General features: G+C 31.7%; 2 protein-coding genes across 4 annotated transcripts in view; one reads left to right on the top strand and one right to left on the bottom strand.

The window, feature by feature from the left end:
* The window catches only part of LOC142323994 (putative ammonium transporter 1), a 78,483-nt gene that overhangs the window by 20,476 nt on the left and 34,139 nt on the right, over positions 1–23,868 (top strand). For 2 of the 3 annotated variants that reach the window (XM_075364471.1, XM_075364473.1), the window contains exons 2-3: positions 6,075–6,281; positions 16,276–16,365. In XM_075364471.1, the coding sequence (XP_075220586.1) occupies positions 6,167–6,281; positions 16,276–16,365 (205 nt within the window). In that variant the 5' untranslated portion in view covers positions 6,075–6,166. Of the gene's footprint in view, positions 1–2,738; positions 2,828–6,074; positions 6,282–16,275; positions 16,366–23,868 lie in introns of all 3 variants that reach the window. The other variant, XM_075364472.1, reaches the window with a different exon arrangement.
* LOC142323995 (lysosomal-associated transmembrane protein 4A) overlaps positions 1–23,868 on the bottom strand; it is a 124,449-nt gene that overhangs the window by 81,866 nt on the left and 18,715 nt on the right. The gene's annotated exons all lie outside the window — the stretch shown is intronic.

The raw sequence follows: 23,868 nt of genomic DNA, 5'->3' as shown, positions 1-23,868 counted from the left end.
AATTAATGTAGATTTTGAGATACGGGAACCATAATGTTTGTCCCACTCCCCGAGCCCTTCTCACAACTGTAACCAAAATTAAATGCCATCAATCCACACACACAAAAATCATTTGTGTCAAATTTCATCCACATCGGTCTATCCGATCTTCCTTTTTCTGTTTAGCCTCCGGAACCACCGTAAGGTATTTTACTATTACTTCAGAGGATGAATGAGGATGATATGTATGAACGTAAATGAAGTGTAGTCTTGCACAGTCTCAGGCCGATTGTTCCTGAGATGTGTGGTTAATTGAAACCCAAGCCAAGAACATCGGTATCCACGATCTACTATTCAAATCAGTACAAAAGTTACTCAAAAACTCAAAACTCTCAGGGGATCCACAGTCCCCGTGCATCATCATCGCCGCCCATCTGCGCAAGCACAAACGAACGACGACTCCACAGGGGGCTGTTCTTCACCCCTTCGGTCTCTAGTCTCAATCTTCACCTTAGAGCGCTTTTTTCCATCGGTCTGTCAGTCATCCGTCAATCCCGTTATCGATCTTCTGCACCTCCTGGCTGCTGCTCTGATAGCAGGGGACTCTGCTATCACTGGTTAAAAACCAATTCTTCTACCGTCCTTGTCTTTGGCCCGCAGTACCTCTGTGACCAACTCATCTACTGCCTTCCGGTTGTTGACAGACTAACATATGCGGCACCAAAGTCTTCGGTGTCTGCCGATTGATGCCAGCCCCAGTTTTGTTCATATTCCACTGCTGACATTGAAACAGCGTGTGTTTCGCGGTAATTTGTAAACCGCAGTACATGCACTCATGAAAACTATGTCTGCCCATTCTATGGAGATAGAATTCAAAGTTGTGGCCAGTCTATTCGATCTTTTTTTTCCTGTTTAGTCCCCGGAAATCACTGTCAGGTATTACTTCAGAGGATGAATGAGAATGATATGTATGAGTGTAAGTGAAGTGTAGTCTTGTACAGTCTCAGGTCGATAATTTCTGAAATGTGTGGTTAACTGAAACCCAGCCACCAAAGAACACCGGTATCCACGATCTAGTATTCAAATCCGTATAAAAGTAACTGCCTTTACTAGGATTTGAACTTTGAACTCCCTACTTCGAAATCAGCTGATTTGCGAAGATGCGTTCACCACTAAACCAACCCGGTGAGGTTCAGTCTATCCGATCAAACCACACGTGTACGTTGTACATATATTCTACCGAAATTTTCCAAGCTAAGATTGTGTATTTTAGTTGGAAAAATGATCAAGAAACAAAATATCTGTAAAAACCCTGACATATAAAATTTGATCCCATTAGTATTCATTCCCTTAGCACACTATACAGCTATACAGCAAAACTATATTTCCAGCATACTTTCCCTGAACGTATGCTAGAAGTGAGTAAACAGAATATCGAAATTTGGAGAGAGATGCCTTATTTAAGCTGCCTTTTAGATAAAGGCAGCTTAAAAAAGGCATAGAGTTTACAACTCTCCCGGCTTTGTTCTTCTACCCAAAGCTCTCTCGGCTTTGAGTATTTATATTTCAAATACTCCATAGCAATTTTAATTAGTAATAATTTAATTGTACAATATTTAGAGTACAATTACGGAAAACATCAAATGTTCGGTAAAAAAAATTGGGTCCGATTTGATAACGTCATTTGATCGAAGTTTTATTATAAAAATTTTATTTTAAAAATGATGCAATACTAAAAGTATAATTGAGAAAAAGATTACAAGTCTTAGTAAAAAATGTTACCACCTTGATCAAATTACTTTTTTTTTATCAATAGTGTTTAGAATATAAATGCTAAAAAAAAATAAAAGTTTTTAGTAAAACATTTCGGTCCCAAATAACACTGACACCCTCTCTCTTTCTGTTTATCCTCCGGAACCACCGTAAGGCATTACCTTCAGAGGATGATATATATGAATGTAAATGAAATGTAGTCTTGTACAGTTTTGGATCGACTGTACAACATTTTTAATAACAACAAAAAAATGAGTTCCCACGTCATCTCAATTGGATTTTCAATCTTGAAATTACAGTAAAAAACCAATTGATATTTTAAGTACGGGTCCCATTAAGCCCCCTTGTTTTTTGGGGCTTATTTATTGTAGTAATTATTTACATCAATAAGTGGCCGTATTAGGTGCAACATTAATCAGCAAGGCTAAAAAAATAATTATAACCGACTAGAAAAAAATTAATTATAATTATACAGTATCGTGATATCCCCTTGTCGGATGAAATCGAAAATCACGTCAAAGCCAAAAATATATTCAACCAAACATTTGAGTCAAATTTTTAATTTTTTGATAGAGTCAAAACTGTTAAAAACAAACAATAATATTGAAAATACCCCACCCACAACTACGACAGAGTTTAATTTTTTTTTAATTTCAGATAGCTTGATAACTATTTTCATCATACTAAAGCTAAATTCAACGACCACTATAAAGTAGTAAAAAATAGTAAAAACTAACTTTAATTTTGTCCAGAATTTAATGCCATCAATGTCCTATACGCAGAATTTTTTTTAATAATTTCCAAAAAATATATATTGAGCCATTCCGTAGATATTAATCAAAATATAGGCCAACGTATACAAAACGTGTGTAACGTATGAAACCTAAAAAACGTGTGTACGTAAGTATCATCAATGTAATGTAGTATCATCAAATGTATGTACATACATTTTCCGGAAATTTCTATAATTTTTTTGTGTTTTGTAGATAACGAAGAGGTCCTGAAACGTTATATTTGCAAAAACCCCGATATCCAAAGTTTTGTCTGGAACAGAAGTGGAATTATAGCCGGCAAAGTAAAAATTATATTAATAGAAAGTGTATTCTAGAGTTTTTTATCTTAATAAGTTTATTTTTATACGCCTATCACACGGAAAAAACTGTTAACTGCACTAAATTAAACTAATTGTTATTTAGTAGATTGGTTTACCTAATATAAGGAAAATTATTTCCTTATAACAAAAGTAAAGTGTACTTGAACATAGCTCATTAGAAGATAATGATCATGTTTTCAAATAAAATTATCAAAACCATGAAAACTATTCTCGACACAATAGTTATATGTTTGTAAATTTCTTTAAAATTTCATTGTTAAAATTCAACGTCATTAACCTGATAAAAAAAATTAAATTAAGACTGAAATTAGTGAAATTTACCTCAATCAATCTGAATTTAGTTCTATTTGTCTATAATTATTAAATAAATTCTCAATACAGTCTAAATATAACAGTCATTAACAAATTGTTGGTAGTTACCGGCTATTTACACTTATAAAAAATAAATTATTTATTTATTTCAAAATAAAATAAATTATTTATAATTTACTTTGTTTCTAATGGATATTTGCGACATCGAATCGTTGATATTAAACAACACGTTGAATATTTATGGTTGACTGATAAAAAAAATTTAAAATAAAATAATTAGCAACACAAAATTCCGATAAAGATAATAATAATAATGACGAAACTATATTTGTCGAATGAAATGACTCCTTAAATAAAGTTTTGTGTCGAGGGAGGACTCTGCTTAAGGATTTACCGGTCACACGGTACTACACGAAGTACAGTCTGTTCCGTTCTACTGTCACAGAAAGTATAAATCAATGACTTTTTGTTCCATAGGAGCATACGCTTTGGACAAACTATCTGAAAGTAGTAAGGTAACACCAAAGTACCTCGGAATCATACTTAATAAAAAAAAAAAAAAAAAAAATGGAAAAAGGTTTAGTATTATTTTAAAAACTTAGCTGTAAAAAGATAAAAATGGACTGTGCCCCTCACCCGACTCTGACGAGTAGAAAAGGTAAAGGTAAGGGATGAGCGTCTTCTGAGTTCTACGTATCCTTGGAATAAAACCTGAAATTTAGAGAAGACCATACACGGCAACCCTACTGTAAAAGACGTTTTTGAAATTAAACAAGAAACACTAAGCAAAAATTACGAATTTTTCCCTCCACCAAACAACATATAGCCTGGATTATTTTTTATGATTAATGCGAGATAACTTTTTCTTTCCGTATTAATAATGACAAAAGTTGATTTAAATTTAATACTTCACAATTCACATTTAAGAACATTAATGACAACGCTTTAAAAATAAAAATTAAGTATAATAACCGTTATTTTAGACTAATAATCGTGATAATTTGAAAAAAAGTAAAATTAATAAACGTGAATTAAGAACGATTAGTAGATCCGACTATATCAATAAGCACCTCCTCACACCAAAGTCGGACTCAAGTATAGTCAATGTAAAGAATAAAGATCCTTAGATAGAAATCATACAGACAGCGGTCTCCACTAAACCACAAAAATACGGAAGCCGAAGAACCTCTAAGTTTTATGCATTCTTAATATAGATCTTAAGTGCGTGTTCCAATAAATAATGTAGCAGAGGTTCATTATCAAGGAAAAGGAGAGAAGCGTTAATAATAAAAGGACAGTTCAGTCAGTCTAGCACTTTTATCGAGTCCCCTCTGAAGGGTCCAACACAAACATTAAATATAATAATTATTAATTATAATATCGTAAAAAAAAGATTCAAAATATTAAGCCTCTCACACTTACGACCAATAAAAATCGAAACTTTTCAACGATTCCTAAGTATCTTAGGAGGTACGTCAAATGAATTTACGTATAAATTTTGGTTTAAAAGGTTTACCAAGCCCTTAAGTTAAAAGAATTTATATCAGATTATTATACTTTAACAAAAACTCCAAATAATAAAATAATTGTTCCGTCTCTTTGTTTAAAAACCGGTTGTAGTTTTTAACAATACACTTTTAAACTTTATACACTTAAATATAACTACAAATATTAAATCTGAAACGTAAGTTATCACGCTATTAACTCTTTTAATCATTTCTCAACAGATATATTTTACTCCTGAAAAAACTGCTAATCAATATGACAAAAGACAAAGAACAAAACGAGTCTGCGAAGAGAAATATCTTAATAATGTATACTAGTATGAAAAAAATTAACAAGAATTAGGAACTGAACAAGAAAAATTAGCATACAGAAAAAGATAGAACATAAAAGTGATTTTGAATGGTAGGAAAATGTCACGTTGTTGAAATAAATCAGAATTACGGAGTCAAAATCGAACTTCAGATCTAGCCAATCACGAACGCGCTCAAACTATTGGTTATACAACTATCCAATAATAAAATTTCTGTTGTTTAATGCTATTGGACAACTTTTTTTCATGTCTCAATTTTATGGAAGAATAAAGCTGAAATTAAACGATCTCATTCACACGCGCACGCGCTCTAGGAGTTGTAAATTAAGTACATTAAATTAAGAGATGACATCATAACTTCACGAGCATAGGGAATACATCATGTTCACATACAACGCATAAATAAGAGAGCTTTTCTTTTTACTTTATTCTATGTTAAATGTTAAATAAATTTTGTACAATCTTAAAAACACATTAGCATTTTTCCTGTATTTATCAAAAATAAAATTTAGTTATTACCACCTCTGTAATTAGAAAAGTTTTCTATTTTATATTTATAAAAATATAATCTATAATATAAAACATTTATAACTTAAAATAACGGAATTTTAAATTTAAATACATAAATGAAAAAAATTAGGTTTTACTTGTTTTATTCTAACCCGATGTTTTTTAAATTATCATTTTTTTCATGTTTATCCTCAAATCTTGCATCCTTAATTTAATATAGTTCCTTTCAGACATTGCCGATTGATGAAATTTTGCACAGTTACTAACTAAGGTCGGGTGACAATACAATATTTCACCATTACTTACTTTTGCAAACGCCCTCCCCCCGTACGGGGGTAACAATTTGTATAATATATATATATATATATAAGCGATAAAAAAAAGTTTAGTAATTTACAATTATATTACAGTAATCAAAACCTTTACTATTTTGTTACTTTGTTACCTTTTGAAATCCAAATTAATCTACTAATAAACTCGTGCAATGTATGATAATAATTTGATTAAAGTATAATAACTAAGAAGTATAAAGGAAGTTTTAATTTTTTTTTTTAATTTTTTTTTCTACAGATTACGTTGGAACACTACTCTACCGCATAAAGTATTAAAGTAAATGAAGATCAGTGGTATACATTTATAGATTAACTAAAAACATTACCAATATGAACACATCAACAGCAATGGAATTTAGAAATGTTACATCATTAGATTCGATCGAAGAACTCCGTAAAAATATTGACGACGTATTTCTACTAACAAACGGAATAATAGTATCACGTAAGTACATTTAGAAATTTTCATCCGGTATAAAATATTAAAGAGTGAAAATATTTTCAGAAATAAAAACACACATTTCTATTAACGTATAATGTTAATTTCATTGATCAAAATGAAGGCTAAAGATTCAAACTCCAGTAGATTAAGAATTGCAAGATTAACAACAAGTAAGTTTTAATTTACTTTGGAATTTGTAATAAAAAAGTATAATTTATAATAAAAAAGTATAATTTATAATAAAAAAACGAGTGGAAAAATTAGAAATACACGGCTTATAAAATGTTTATCTAATTTCGTGATTCATGTAAGTTTTTGTTCCTTTGTAGAACTGAAGCAGTGTATAACTCATTGTTTCATCGCTTAAAAAATAAGGATTCATTAAGATACTGCTTTTCACTTTCTTTTCTAGTTTTTCTTACGGTTATGACATATGTAAAGCATCTTAACTACGAGTACCAAAGTCACCAATCAGTGTTGCTTACTCTGAAAGTAAAGATGATAATCGTTTACACCCAGACCCTGTGATGAACAAAGTGAAAGTGTCACTTATTGCTATTTATAACACTGTAAAGAAACCGATTCACTTTTCCAATTACAGTCCGTAAGGAATGATCGCTATCTTAAAGATACAATTTTCGCGAGTGGTTCGTCGCCTACAACTCTACATCCTTTACGGTTATGGCGATTTACACGCACGCGCGCGCGATTACTTAATTACAATCAGCTGCTATACAAGCGTTTCAGGTGAATAGTTGTCAGTTAATTACTTATTAAGAAACAACAGTACTATGTTATGTGCATTAACCAGATAATTTATTTTATTTTACGTAAATTTTATTTAATGTACCGTTATATAGGATGTTTAATCCTTGTATCACTCGGCCAGGATGTGTTATTTATTACAATCTGACAATAGAATGATGGATAGGAACAGTATCGAGTATTCATTGGTGTTGAAATCTATCGGTTCATTAGCGAAATTTCCATACGGAAGGTTAGCGTTAACCATCTCCGCCGCTCCGCTCCCCTACTACTTCAATGAATGCATCGGTGCTGACACAATTGCTTATTAGCGCTTAAAACAAAATTACTTTTTTTGTCACCTTTCAGTCTTAGGAAAATTTCAGTAAGTCAAACATAATTTGAAACGAGATGTATTTCTATTTTTATCGGAGTCCATTTCCTTGTAAGCAAAACATTTTATTTATCGATACGACAAGGATGCATTTAATGAAACATTTAAGTGGGATTAAAAATTCAGTTTTAATTAGAATTTTAAACAAATTCTACAGAAAAAACTCAACGGGTTCGTAGTCCGTCGTGGTCCAAACAATTATTTCTGTTTTGTCAGAAAAAGAAAAAAATTATTACAAAAATGAAACTTTATAAAATTTACTAAGTTTACTTTTTGGGAGAATTGATTTGTTATAAAAACAAGCATCGGATTATCTGCGCAGCTTGACCATCAGAATGTCACATGATAAAACATAGAAGAAAACCGACATAACGACAACATTTTTATCACAACGATAAATAAAGTAAATGTTAAATTAAGAGTCACACATATATGGAATGACAGACACCAAATTTATACTCGTATTGTATTACGAATACTAAATTTTATTCGCAAAAGATAATTTTATCAGTAAATATATAATCGGTTGAATGACTAATATGTATGTCAGCTGTTAAAACCGTGAGTGACAAGTCAGCATAGACTCAAAAAGAGCTAAACATTCTTAAAAAGAATAAACGTAACGTTCAGCATTATAACGAAATGTGAAGCGCGATATACTGCTGCATTATCAGGGTTAAAAGCTCTGGCTGAAAAGATATTAATCCAACAAAAAAAAAATTATATAAAAAAAGTATATAATTTATATATAAAAAAATTACCATCCCCATACAATTAGCTGTATAGTGAACATAACTCTCACTAAAAGTTATCTATCCCATTTTAAGATATGACAATAATGAAGTAACAAAATGAATGTACAAATTTGTTGTGTAACAATGAATTACACGCACCACCACAACCCAACAGGGTAGGTAACTCGCAGATAGGATATTAGTGGGTTACCCATGAATTGAAAACATATATCAATGGAAGACAATATTTGAAATGTTTTAGCAACTTAATCGTTGTAAAGGCCGAGCGAACTTCGTACTAATCGCCAGTTAATTTTTTTTTAATAAAAAGAAAAAAGTCTGTTATATAACTTTTCCGGAGTAAAAGAGTGTTTACAACACTCTTGATAAATGTTACTTCCCTGGTATCCCAACTCCTAGAGAGCTTTAAGAAGACAGTATGGTAATCAATCAAAAAACGGGGTACGGGTTTTTTTTGTATTTCTAGATATTTCACGACACAGAAACCCTTCCCAAAAAAACAAAAAAATAGTGGGGTAATATTCGTACATATGCACCTGTGTTGGCCTATTTAAAGCTTAATAACTTTTGGATGGATAAACCGAAATTTTATAATTTGTGTACATTATAAGAAGTTTTGCTTCCGTGGTCTGTCCACGCACCGACACACTTGCTTCAATTTTTTTTTTGACTCAGGATGTCGTGAAAAGTCGACAATCCCAAAACGAAATTTTGTACCGATCAATATACTTTCCTTTTATAACTGTGGCTGGCTACTACGTAGCATCAACAGAGCCGAGAAAGGGAGGGAAAAGTAACGTAAAATTTGGGTATTCATTAACTGAATAAAAATAATTGTTTTTTAATTCCTCTTTGAGAATCCTTTAGCCGAGAAAGGGAGGGAAAAGTAACGTAAAATTTGGGTATTCATTAACTGAATAAAAATAATTGTTTTTTAATTTCTCTTTGAGAATCCTTTGTCTTCCCATTTAATCATATCTATCTACAGAGGAAATCTGCTGATATTCAGCTCGTAGCTACGAAATTATTCTGTTTCTTACATTACCACTTTCATGTGAAAAATTGGATCAGGTTTTATAAAGTGTTTTATATAAGTGAAGAAACTCATTCAAATATATTTATAGATTCATCTTTTCGTACACTTTAGTAGATACACTATGAGCAAATTATCAGAATATATTCTAAAAACCTCTATAAATACTGCGACGAATTTTTTCCGCAGCAAAAAAGATTTTTAACAATTTACTACACATAGAACGGTAACTATTTAGAATTAAGTTTTCATTATAATCGGTCCTTCTACATCATCTGCTTGTAGAACGACTTAGTTAATATTGCACGCGGAGAAAATGTGAATGAATCTTTAAGACATGTAAACCGATAGTTAATCCAATGTCATTGTTACAAGTACACAAACCGACTGCAAGCGTCTGTTACAAATATTCATCTATTATCATTAATAAATATAACTATTTTATTAAAATTATAATTTATTATTATTATTATTTATATTCAGTTAGGATTATTAATTTTGTATTCTTTATTCGCGTAACTTTCATTCATCAATCAATTTCTTCAATCGTTTATATATTTTTTTAGCGCTGTGCCGATGAAGTCCAATAGCAATATTAATTTGGTCATACAGAAGTTATCTTAGGCCAAAAATAATTTTACAAAGTTATTATTACCTCTATTAAACTACTATGAATTCTTTTAAGAGCACTCGGTACCTTGTATCCCGGTAATGTTATTTTTTCTAACTTTAAGACCCATTATCTTAGGACACAATAGGAATTCAGCAGGCAAATATAAGGTCATTTTTAACTACTGATTTTTTTATATTTTTACTACAAAAAGTTTTTCACTTACAATTTTTATTCAATTTTCCTATTTTTTGAAGCTACTTTTTTGCACAAAAAGTTGTGTCTTAGAAAATATAAATCATCAGGTCTTAAAACACACTCAAGCATACACAAACACACTGTAAAAATTTCATTTTTCTACTTTAAGCGGTTCATGAAATAACAGGTGTTATTTAAAAACATGCAATTTTCGGAAAACGATTAAAAACATCACTTAAGTAATTAGTAATCACTTTAGTATCTTTCTGTTTTTCTTAGTTCCATCTTAATAAACTATTTTTGCTTCCTTATCAGCACTTTTTATTCGACGATAGTCCATCATGTTAATGATAGTCCATGATGGGTTTTATTCACGGACAAAACCCATGTGAAGAGTTTCCATCTGGCAAGATTTTATGAAAATAAATAGCCCGTATTGCACGCTTCATTTCTTTTATACAAGTGTTTATTTTTTGTTATAGCAACACCATAGTAGCCATGAATTTCACTGATAAGTTTATTCATTCAAATGAAAGTCATTCATCAATATAAAAATAAAACGGAGACAATTATAGAACTCTGCTGAAAGAACAAATACGAAATCCTTTATCGAAAATATTTGAAAACAACGAATTTAGTAAGAACGTTTCAGTTCTATACCCGTCAGTGATTCCATAACGAAAAAATAATAATTTACACAGAATTGGATGCAGTGTTAAAATTACATATACATTGAAAAAAGTTTAAAAAATAAAAAAAAATTATAGTCATTGTTAAACTGCATTCTTTAAAAACTAAGAAAATATATAAGATGCGCTTTGAAAACGGAAGTAAGTTATATTTATAAATACTATTCCTGTTAACAATTTCAAGGTAAATATAATAAAGTGAATATCCGTAAAACAGATAGTCAAACAGGTTTGTTTTGATGAAAATTAAACAAAAACGAGCTTATTTTTATTAACTGTAATTCCACTTTTAATCTAAAAAATAAAAAAATAAATTGCGATAAAGGATAAAAATGAACTTTTTGCTTTGCATCTCAAACGGGTCCCAGTTGACCCGTTTGGCCCTTAAATAAATTTTATAATAAAAAAACATTACAATGCAAGTATAATTTCTAAAAATAGAAAATGAAAATTTCAATCAGAAACTTCGGTTCTAATTTGATACCCTTTCTCGACAACTAACTTATTTTAACATAACAGCTACAACTTCGAAAACAGATAAAGTATCCGAAATCATAAAAAAATTAAAATTCTTACGTCTGAATCCATCCTAAAATTCCTATTTGGATTTTCAATCTTGAAAATTACATTTAAAAAATGTATATTTGAGATAGGAATTTAAAAGTTTATTTATTGGAGTTTACTGACATACAAGTAGGTCTAACTCTGCAAAATTATTCAACAAGACTAAGAAAAGTGTAGTTCACTAAAAAAAAAAAAAACTAAAAAATTTGATGTGGAACCACATGACTTCCTTGTACGCCTAAAATACAAATTTTTATTTCATTAATAACTTTTAATTGAATTATTATTTATTGTACATTTCTTTTACAATCGGAGGTTAATAATTATTAATAAATCTATAGATATTTAAATTAAAAAAAAAGTTAAAAAAGGAGATGACGTCTAATTCGAACCGATGTGCCTTACCCTTGTAAGATCCAAATTTCATTAATTAAAATTTTATTTGCTTATAACTCTGGAACCGATGAAAATAAGTACCACTTATGTTTGAAAGGCTCTCAGTGAGGGCTGCAGTTAAGAAAAAGTCAAAAATCCAAACTTAGTTGAATTTTGGACACTTTTGGTTCAGTCGATTACAATCAAAAGGAGGAGGTGCACAACTAATGTTACAACAGTCCTAAATCCAAAATGTCAACATCCTACGGCTAATCGTTTTTGAGTTATGAGAGATACGTACGTACAATGCGTACGTGCGGACGTCACGCCGAAACTAGTCAAAATGGATTCAGGGATAGTCAAATGGATAATTCCGTTGAAATCTGAAAACTTCCTTTACTTCATAACAAGGAAGTAAAAAAACAAAATAAACAAATACTTTGTACGAAATATTTCAATATCATATATGAATTACTTTTGACGAAACGTTTTTTCAGATTTACTCCCCAATACAGAATTTTAGCAAGAAAAATAAAAAACAAACTTAAGAAAGAACTATTTTTTTTTTTTAGTTTTAATTCCGGATTACATGGTCACGAAAACTGTTTTTAAAATAAAGTAAATTTACAAAATTGACCATAAAGTAGACAAATTTTAATTTTCAAGATTTTAAGATTTGAAGTACGTTTAAGAATAAACTACCGCTAATAAAATTCTTAAAACTAAAGAAACTTCAAGAAGTCATAAACAGCACTAACTTTTATATTTTTGACTACCCAATAAAATAATCTGATTTATGTAGTTATGTAGACCATATAATAATATTTCGTAAAAAAATCCTTCAGCAACTTATCTAAAATAACGTTCTATGGGACGACCAAAAGGATTTCCTTTTCAAAATAAAATAAAAAGTATAAATTTTGTAAAACGTAATGCTTGTACACGAAAAAAGATACAAAAAATTCGAAATGGAAACCTCTTTGTTTTTTGAAGTCGATTAAAACCAAACAAACTTTATAATTAGTATATTTATTATTTAAATACACAAACACGTAGTGTGATCAGCTGATAAAGAAAGAACAACTTATTTAAAAATTACAAAAAAGATTAAAAAAAATTAGCAAAAGGATTTAATAAAAAAAAAAAAGCAGACGGACTTGACCTAGTAAAAACAGATTGCAGTTAAATTCATATCTGGTTAGAATAAATTAAAATATTCGCAACATTAATTTATTACTACTCAACCAATAGTTAAACGCGTCAAAACCAAGTAGCTTCTAATTAGTAATAAGCATAAAAGGTATTAACCTTGAAAAGGTCTATTTGTTTAGTCAAAAAAAAAAAAAAATTGTCTTAATTATATGTTAAATGGCGAATAAAATAAATTATTGTGTAACATTGTCTTCCTCGCGTAAAATAACACGCTAAACATAAAGCTGCCTACGTTAATTAGTTAACAACTGTCGGTAACGTTTTATGATTAATTATTGCATTTCAAACAATTATAGAATTTAAATTTAGACTTTTTGTTACTTTGTAGAAATCAACAATTTACGTACTTTTTTGGGGAAAACAAATTGTAATTTTCATCATTCCAAATCAAAAATATAACCCGTATTAACATAAATAACATTTTTACTTTTTCAGCGATAAATACTGTACAGCTACACAAAATATTTTATAAGAAAAGTATGTCATAATCAAGTCAAATTTTCCATATCGGAGTTTACCTCTTCTAACCAAAATACACAATTTAAAATTCCAAAAGGATGTACATACTCATACACAGTCGCCGCCAAGTAACGGCGGCAATTACTACCAGACGTAAAAACATGCTCCTCGCTCTTAGTAATCCCTCTTACTAAACAAATTAATGCAACAGTCTGCTAATTCTGTACTGTACATTGTAAAATGTAATAACTGATGACAAAATATTATCTATTACTAATATCTAATATCTTACTTATCTATTATCTATTACACGGTAAATATTGCTGTAGACAGTTAACTTTAATTACTTGCTGGAAAATGAATTATCCATTTAATTCCTCATCTAAAACGCTCTCCTCGCTGTCATCACTAACTTCAGCGTAATTCTCACTATTACCATTGTCACTAAATAAGTAATAAATGAAAGATTCTGTCAAAAAATCTATTAACGATTCTTGGCTCCGATATTCACCTCACATATTTTTAACTTTTTCACAGTAAGGTTTCCAGCGTTCATCGCTCATCGAATTCATTTTAAACGTCGTTGTGGCTCGCAACATGTCCTTTTACCTCTGAAATGGATCTGATTTAAATCAGGATGGTATAACGTGGAAGCCGCAAAACTCTGTGCCCACTTCTTTCTAACAATAAACTGGTAAAGCTTTCTGTGATATTAAACTTAATTCGTTCATACAATTGTGATTTAAGCACTGAGACGAAAATGGAATATAATGTTTCTGCAGCCAAACAGTTATGTCTTGTTTCTTGCTTGATGACATAGAAATTTTTTCAGAAATGGTATTGTATTATACGGAGTATTGTTGTCAATGACTAATACAGACTCAGGAGGAAGGTTAGGACTAACTTTTCTTCAGCCCATTTCAAATAATTTTTAGTATCGCTCTATCACTGTAATCCCCACTTTTTGATTTGGCTGTCCAATACTGAACTTAGAATGAAGCTCATTTCACCTTTGGCGTGAATTATAATTACGCGTTCACCTTTATTAATCGGTAAATGAAGTCCTGCACCGCTGTCATCAGCCCATGATTTTGCCGTCGAATGAGATAAAACTTAGGAGTCATTTAAGTTATACGATCGCCCGGTTACATTTTCTAAATTCACTGATCGCCTGCAAATAAGAAATCCTTTTCTGCCTAATATCATGTTTTTCAACTAAAAGTTTCCTTTCTTTTGTTTTGCGCCACTTAAAAACCTTAAACTAGTTTCACTGCCGTTAAAATTAATTTTAATTTTCAATTCTTTACACAGTTGTGTGTCGGCAGCTCCTCTATCTTTGAGTGAAATTAATTCACAGTTCGCCTAACCACACCTTTATCAAAATAATCTATTCCGGTAACCGGTTTAGAACGTTTCTTTTTGTTTTTTAGGGTGATGAACAAGCATTCTAGTCCCTCGGATCGAAGTTCTATTTTTTCTTTTCTTAGGCTTTGAAACCGTGGAATTGCCACAAGCAGCTGCAGTTCTCTTTCCACACTTCTGTATAGCAATTAAATGCTCGTCATTTTTTAATTTTCCTACAGCTAAAGATTCTTTCTTCATGAAATCATACACGTTTACAATTTCCCGTGCCTATCTTCGACTCGAAGATATTTCACCTTTCACAACAGACTTAAATTACGCCATAACTATTCGCACGTGAACGAATTACTTTAAAAAGTATGAACCGTAAACCACGATAAAAACATTTTACAAAATATCGTATCGTACATTAATTGACTATATAACAAAACACACGACGCGCGCCAAACGAACCGTTCCGAGAGAGAGAACCACAAAACTGAACTTTATACATGGAAAAGTAAAAGAGAAACAAAAATAAAATTAGAGTAATTGTTTTGTATCTGAAGCATAATGTCACTTTCGTAATATTGTAAAAAAAAAAACAAAAAAAACATTACTTCTTAAAGAGTTACATCATGTTTATGCTACTAAGAGATGGTATGCCAATGTTTCAGAGAAAAATAATATAGCAGTAACGTGTATGCTGATCATCCAAGCTCGCCGTTACGTTGCGGCTACTATACGTACGGATGTATATTACGAATATTTTTTTCTTGATATCCTCAGATCAGATGAACAGATTTGAATGAAATCTGGCATAATGATTTCTGTATGTAGGGCACTGATGTCATTTAATTTTAGTCATAAATGGTCAAGGGAGCGAGGCACATACGGATCGTATACTTCCCGTATCTCAAAGTTTTACTTAAAAAAAGTAATTTTTTACACAATTTAATGTCGTTTAGTTTGCTAAGATGGTGATTATGTATTATGTATTCTGGATTATGTATTCGGGCAATCTTTTTCGTGGGTGGGGAATCTATTAAGCCTAATTTTTTGTGCTTTTTCCATCAGTTATCGTTTTGCTTAAATCTTCAGATAGGATCAACAGACTTTTATGAAATATTTTACGATGAATAAGACATACTGATACCATTTAATTTTGGTTACAATTGATTCAGGGGGCGAGAAGGATTCGTTCACCGCCATGGGTTCCGTATCTTTTGAGTAACTTTTACTCAAAAAGTTAAAAATTTTTTTGATATAATTTAATATCTCTTAAAACACATACCCTTTTGGTTGAAATATTTTATTTTTCAGAATCAAAGAAATAGCCCTCGTATATGGAAGGAAAGCAAACAATTGGTCAAAATTTCTTTACATAGTAAACTCGTTGATTATTTTCATCAGTACGTATAATAAATTCTCCGTTCTTATTAAGAAATATTAATGTATTGTCTTCACTTACTCAATCGTATCTAAATGCTTGTTAATTATTTTTATTAGCATTATTGTTTTTCTTTCTGACATTACTTCAATGAAAAGTTATGCAACTTTGCCCGACTTTATATGGATTTTTAAGTACATGTATCGTAACTTATCATTCGCTTTTTTTTTCAGTTATGCAAACTGGTTTCGCATGCTTGGAAGCAGGATGCATCAGATCGAAAAATGTAACGAATATTATTATGAAAAACCTATTAGATCTATGTAAGTATAACTTTTACAAATTATATAAGTATACAGAAGTACATTAATTTATTAGGACAATTTCCGTATCATAAATCCATACACATTACGAATTTCAGTATAAAAAAATTCATACAAATGTGCATACAGAATGAATATTCATTCATACAACACTGACATCCCTTTCATCAACTTGAAACAATATATTCCATGGATACGTTAGATGTTCTCCCGCTAATACTACAGGTGTGTTATTTCTACTCAAATGATTTTATTGGTTCTCCTTCCTACTTCCTACGCTCCCCTCAGACTGAAACAATGTAATTTACTTAATTCAAAACGTTTTACAGTGTATTTGAACAGTACGAGTAAATTAATTATAAAATAACATTTTAAAGATTATTCTTTTATTAGTATTCGTTAAATTTTATACATTTTTTTTTTACTTTTTCTATTTAACTGTATACAGAGTAATTTTTTTAATGTAATCTTTTTCGATATAATTATGGGCTCCTTTAATAGAGGACCGCGATTAATTTTACATGGGTAATTTTACAGATAAAGGATCCCCCCCTCATAATTAGTCCCGAAATGGTCTTCAGGAATACAATTTCAACTATCCAGAAAATGCTTAGTTAAACTTTCTTTTAATTTTTATTTTAATTCGGTTAAAAATACAGCAATCATTTAACATCGCTGTAATTACAAAAAGCAAATATAAATAAAAATTGTGACAATTTCAATGGTTTATATTCTATTTTTGTAGTAACAATTATGTATTTCACAAATAACCAAAATCATGAATACTAAATCCGCCAATAATGAGCGATTGCTGTATTTGTACAACACACCGATCAAGATCAGATCCGTGATCGGTTGTTATTTAGCGGGACGGCTTCGCTTTACTGCGAAATTTGATTGTAATCTTAACAAATCAATTTTAAAGAAAATATATGGTAGACTTCAACTAAGCTAGACAATTTGGACGTTCCGGTGTCCGATGATAAATCATTTTGTCCGTCGATAATATTCCGTTGATCTTTGCTTTAACCCTCACTTAAGGTCCTGAGGATCGATTCGGGCATGCATATAGAGTACATGCTTTGATCGTAAATGGAAGTACTGGGGGTCAACAGCAGCGAATACTGTTCCGATTCTGCCATATACAGGTAGAACAATAGTTTGCGGTATCCAAAGACGATACCTGACGCTGCAATCGCATTTTTAAGCTAGGCGGTTGACAGGGGCCTGCCATGGTGTGTTTATTCTATCGACAGTACGACAGGCGAACGTCTGCACAGACAGCAATCTGTAATTACATAAAATATTACGTAAGCTGGAGCTTTAAATATGTTTCATAAAGATATTCCTGAATAATAGAAAACAATGGAGAAGTGCTTAAGATCTAAAGGGAAATCTCCTTACAAGAAACAGGTTTTATTAAGATTTCCCGACTACAACATACTCTTACAGTATCAAACACACACACACACACACACATACAGACACACATACAGACACACAGACAGACACACAGACAGACAGACAGACAGACAGACAGACAGAGAGAGAGAGAGAGAGAAAGAGAGAGAGAGAAATTTATAATTGCACGGCTGATAGGTATATAATCTAACATCTTAGCATTTAACTAAGGAGGACAAGTCATCATGTAAAGAGCAGGATATAAATGAAGTACAACGACCTTGGCAACCTTTCAAAAAATGAAAATGACCGCGCTTGAAAATAAAAAATTATGAAATTACTTTTATGTTTGAACGAGTGACATTACAAGGATATTTAAATAGCCTATTTATGATAATTTTTCACTATATTTAAATAGGTCAGTGTCTTATACTTATGTAAATCCTTTTAAAATTACGTAAGAATTAGAAAAGAATTTCCTGGTATAGTTTTTGGATGTAAACTCTGATGAAATATTCGCGCACACACATCCGAATAATATTTTTGGAGTAATAACTCTACAAAAATTTTGTATATTTCAATACACCGAACGGAATAAACATTTTCATACAATTATTTTCTCGAAGAACTTAATATTTAATAGCAATCAGTTTGTAAAGGAGCTAAATTAGACTTTTATTCTGCGTTAACTTATGTAAAATCATCAAAGCGAAACAGGACAAATACCGCGCTAAACTTTGTACAAATTCCTACTTATATAAAAAACAATAACTTAACATGAAAAAAAAAAATTATAATAAAAGACACATACCAGACTCGTATTGCCATAAACTTTATTAATGTTCAACTTTGACCATTAATTGCTACAACAATTTTCTTCCGAAATAAAAATAAAAAGTAACCTAGAAATACTAAAACACGAAGAATTTTGACGGGTGAAAAAGAGGGAAATTGAAGAATACTTCTCGTGATATACCGAAAATCAGAGGGAAATGTCGAAGTAGAATAAGTGCTAACGTAAAAAATTGTAAAATCTATACTATTACACAAAGAGGAAGAGGGTTTTTGTTTGATCAGGATAAACAAAAAAACTACTCGATCAATCGCAATCAAATTTTAACCCATGACTCTTTGCATAACACAGGTTTTTATTTAATCTCGAGGAAAAAAAATTGTGTGTGCGGTGCGCGTATGCACACACACACACACACACGCCCCCCCGCACACACACACACGCCCCCCCCCACACACACACACACACAATGTTTCATTTTAATCGCTCCAGGCGATTTTCTTGTAAACTACGAACAATAAAAAAATGACCTAAACAAAAGTTATTCAGATTGAAGTAGGACACGTCACGGTGACACTGGATTTGACCTTGACCATTAATTATTTCAAGGTTAACACGGGTTTTTAAATGGAATGTCTTATTTTTGACCCCACCAATGAAAAGATTAGAAAATTTTATATTAAAATATGTGGTCACACATACGACCTTGGACCTTTTTTGGAAGATCACACGGCTAATCATCAGAGATAGTGTTAAACGATAGTCATTTTTACGCTCTTTCCCGTAGTTTGCGAGATAAATGGTCTGCAATGTAAATATTCCAGGAATATTTTATGACTTTCAAAAACGTGTAACTCGTATTACATTACCTCCGTACAATCTTATCAGTCATACAACACTATCTCTGATGGCTAGCCGTATAACCTTCAAAAACGAATGTAGGTCATATGTCTGACCCCATATTTCAATGAAAAATGTTCTGCTCTTTGTGGGGTCAAATTTAGGTCATTCCGTCATTCCATTTGAAAAGAATCGTCAAGGTCAAGTTCAAGGTTACCACGAGGTCTCTCTCTCTCTCTACCATTCTGAGTAACTTTTTTTAGGTAATTTTTTGTATTGAGCGTAGTTTACGAGAAAATCGCCTGGGACGATTAAAATTAAACACCCTGAAAAAAAGGTTATGGTCATATTTTACCACATATTTCAATACAAAATTTTCTGCTCTTTTAATTGGTGGGGTCAAAAGTAGATCATTCTATTTGGAAAAAATCGTGTTAACCTTAAAATAAGGGCAAAATCAAGGTCTCCCTCTCCAATCAAGTTAACTTTTGTTTAGGTCATTTTTTTATACTGTGCGTAGTTGTGAAAATCGCCTGAGGCGATTAAGATGAATCACCCTATATATATGTATTAGTGGAGATTTGCCGATTGAAGCACAAATTTTAATGAATTGAATTAATGAACTGTGAATCTCTGTGAGTGTGTGAGCTGGGTATGAACTGAATGAATCGACTCAATGAAATTAAATTTATGTTAAATAAAATAATATTAATTAAATTTAAAAAAATTTCTGTTTAACAATAATGAATGAACTTCCCGTGGGGACTTCGTGAGAGGCTAGAGTGGTGAGGTATGCAAGCACCTCGTGGGAGGCTAGACCAATCATCACCATCAACTGGTAACAAACGGGTTGCCCATGGGGCTGTTTTGGGAGGTGCAATGGGGTGGTCTTATAATATTTCTGAAAAAAATCATCCGATTTTCTAATTCAAACGGGGTATTTGTTAGTAGGTAAGGCTAATTTTTGCATGCATCAGGTACTCTCTCCACCTAATAAATCACGGTTATTCGGAAATGTTATCTAAAAATGAAAGATTTAAACGTGTAAATAATAAATATTGCGTTATGGTGCTACACTTCTCATTCAGGCCGCTAGGTGGCGAACTGCTAAATTCTTGTCCTCCTTTCTTACAGCGTGCCGTTGTAAGAAAGTATTTTTTTAAAATTCCGAGTTTAAAGGGGTAAAATGGAGTAACAATGAAATTTACTATTATTTTAAATTTCTTGGTAAAAAAATGAAGATAATAGCTTGATTTTTTGTGTGTGAATCTTCATGCGAATGTCTAATAATCAATCTCCAGATTTTTTAAACCCCGAGATTCAAGGGTTAAAATGGATTTTTTAATTATTTTTGAAACCTCACAATTTTTTTAATTTCTCGGTAACAAATGAAGAAACCAACTTGAATTTTGGTGAGTTTAATCTTTATGTGAGTAAACCAATTTATAGATTTTGGACATTCGACCTCGAAGAGGGTGAAGAAAGGGAAAAATATTTTGAACAATGATTGTTAATTTTCCCAATCTCGACTGTTTTAAACGAGATACAGTAAATTTTGGCTTTCAAATACTCTTCATATAAATATTTAAAAAGACATTTTCGGGATTTTCTGATTCCGTTTTTTAAGGGGTGCGAAGGTATACGGCGCTGTGGGTCAACCAACACAGCTACTGCCTCCGTTATTGTACGTGTAACTCGCTGCACCTCCCTACGGTTTCTTAGCTAAAAAAACATAAAATAAAAAGATTGACTGCTACGGGAAACGCAAGTAACCATAGAGCGCGGGCGAAGCTGCGACGAGGAGCTAGTTTTTATATATAACGAAATAAAATTTCCGTTTTTTATATATGTAATTTTTCGCTAGTTAAAATCCTTCCTGTTTAACCTACCGCTAGAGTTAGTAATTGACATCTTTTTACACCGGAAGAAAATTGTTAATTTCTTTATTTTGATTTCTATCGTTTTTAGGTTAGAAGAAATTTTTTCTAGTAAATCTTTTTATTCTACAAAATATTCTTGCTGTTCTAAATTAATTAAATTATAAATTGTTTTATTATTTATTTTGAATCGTTTTAGTTTTAAATTGTCAACATTTGTAGGTATTCATTCAAATTTAATTAGATTTTTAACGAAATAAAGGTAGTAAAAGCTACAGGTAGAATTTTATTCCGTAAGGACCAGCCGTTACTTTTTTCTTTTTCATGTTTATTCCCCGGGAATTACCGTTCAGGTATTACTTCAGAGGATGAATGAGGATGATATGTACGAGTGTAAATGACGTGTAGTCTTGTACAATCTCAGTTCGACCATTCCTGAGCTGTGTGGTTAATTGAAACCCAACCACCAAAGAACACCGGTATCAACAATCTAGTATTCAAATCCGTATAAAAGTTAAACTGCCTTTACTACGACAACGCTGGAACTCTCGACTTCCAAATCAGCTGATTTGGGAAGAGGCGTTCACCACTACACAAATCCGGTGGGTTGGACCGGCCGTTATTAAAAATATCGCAAGTAACGACGTAAACCTAAACTTCATCACGAATATTCATTTGTATCCTATTTAACACCGCTATGGGTAGTAAAGGTCACAGTTAAAATTTCAGCTAGACCGATTGAGCCGTTTCCGTGTTATCGCTGCGACACATACATACAATCAACCAGCCAAAATTAAAGAAAATCTTATACGTACATAAATGCGAAAGTTTGTCTATTAATTTGTAACAGCATCGCGCGAGAAATACAGATCTTCCCTTTCAAATTTGCAGGATACATTTACTTTATCCCAGAGAAAGTTTTAAGCCATAGTTCGAGGCACTAACCCCCTTGGGAGTGAAATTGTGAATAGAAGATTTTCATTAAAGAAAAAAATTAATCCATTTAATTCATTATTATACTTCTGTCGCCATGTTAACTGAAATAAGGTTGTGGAGCTTCTTCCTCGAAGTTCAGTGTACTTAAGTTACCATAGTTACTGCTATTCCGTCTCTTATAATTTAGTTTCTTTTTCATGTTTCTATAAAGCCTGAAGAATGCCTTAATTGTAATTGTTCCTAGTTATTCTCACAACCATCAAGATAACGAACAATCCGGGGGTCTAGGGATCCAGGGGACGGAACCCTCTGGCTAGACGGGAATGGCGAGCGAAGCGAGCTCTGCGACCCTGGGTTCGGCTCCGTAACCTCTGAAGATTCCGGGACTCGCCTGGGTCGAGCTGGGTCCCGAGGGTCCAGGGAGCGGAGCCCCTTGGTGAGACGGTTGAAGCTTGCTTCCGCTCGCCCGATCTAGATTTTAACAAAAGAGTACTCGATAACAAATTAGATTGTAATTAATCATTTTTTTTAAATTAATATAAAGACTATTTTAACTAAGATGCTTGTTAGTTTTGAAAACGTAATCTACAGAAAATCGAAATTATCCACAGTTACAAATATATCTGACCAACATTTTGTTACGCTAAACGCAAATTTCTACTAGATACGCTAAATATATCATTAAAACTAGAAATATTTCGCGCGAGACCTCTGGACTCGCGCGAAGTTTTTCAAACATGTACAAAAATGTTATTTTCTAGAGATCCTAATCCACTGTTTCTTATAGGGAGATAAAGATCTCTGTTTCAGTGATAAAGAACTGTTTCGTCAACAAAGATCCTGGTCAAAATGCAAAACGACCGGATTACTACCGAAAAAGGCAGAAGTTTTTACTGATGACGTCATCTCCCGGTTTTGATGATCTAATTGTGTTATTAATTCAGCGCTCCGTTCGCAGCATTTGATTACAGATGGAAGCACTCATTACTTAAAATGACGGTTTTCATCTAACCGAATTCCAACCTCGTAATACAGACGTTGAAATATCTTACCCACGAGCGTATTTTACAGTCTGAATAACCTAATACCCTGTGGTTTCTTTTACGTTAAAAAATATCGGTAGCAAAAATCCCTAAAAGAAAATTTCTCACTCTGTTTGATCTGCTCAAACGTTTTCTTCACACTTTAAATAAACTGAAATTTGTGAAAATTCTAGCAGCCAATTATGAATGTTATATCAGAGATATTAATTATTGTCATTTGACTTAATTTCGCCCAGTTAAACTTTTGAGGACGATTAACAAGTTACATTAACCAAATTAATACAGCTGTGAGGTCAAATCAACATTTTTAATTTAATATCAGACTAAAATTGTTTTTAAGGCAAACAACCGGGTTGTAACTTTCAAGGATATCGCTTGAGATACAAATAGTAGTACGCCCCATTGCTTCAAACTAAGCAAAACTCATAAAAGAAAGAAATTTCAAAAACATGGTGGACAAAAATAACAGTCTTTAAATTATGGAATGAGTACACTTAACCGTCTGAGTTCAGCATTTTTACTATTATACCTACAAAGAAATATTTAACTTTTTATATAACTGAACGGAATCCATGATTTCTTTTACTATGTAATAATACTTCAATAAAAATTA

This window comes from Lycorma delicatula, chromosome 4, assembly GCF_047948215.1.
Source record: "Lycorma delicatula isolate Av1 chromosome 4, ASM4794821v1, whole genome shotgun sequence".
In the NCBI taxonomy this organism is placed as follows: Eukaryota; Metazoa; Arthropoda; class Insecta; order Hemiptera; family Fulgoridae; genus Lycorma; species Lycorma delicatula.
This window is presented reverse-complemented; position numbering and strand designations above follow the sequence as displayed.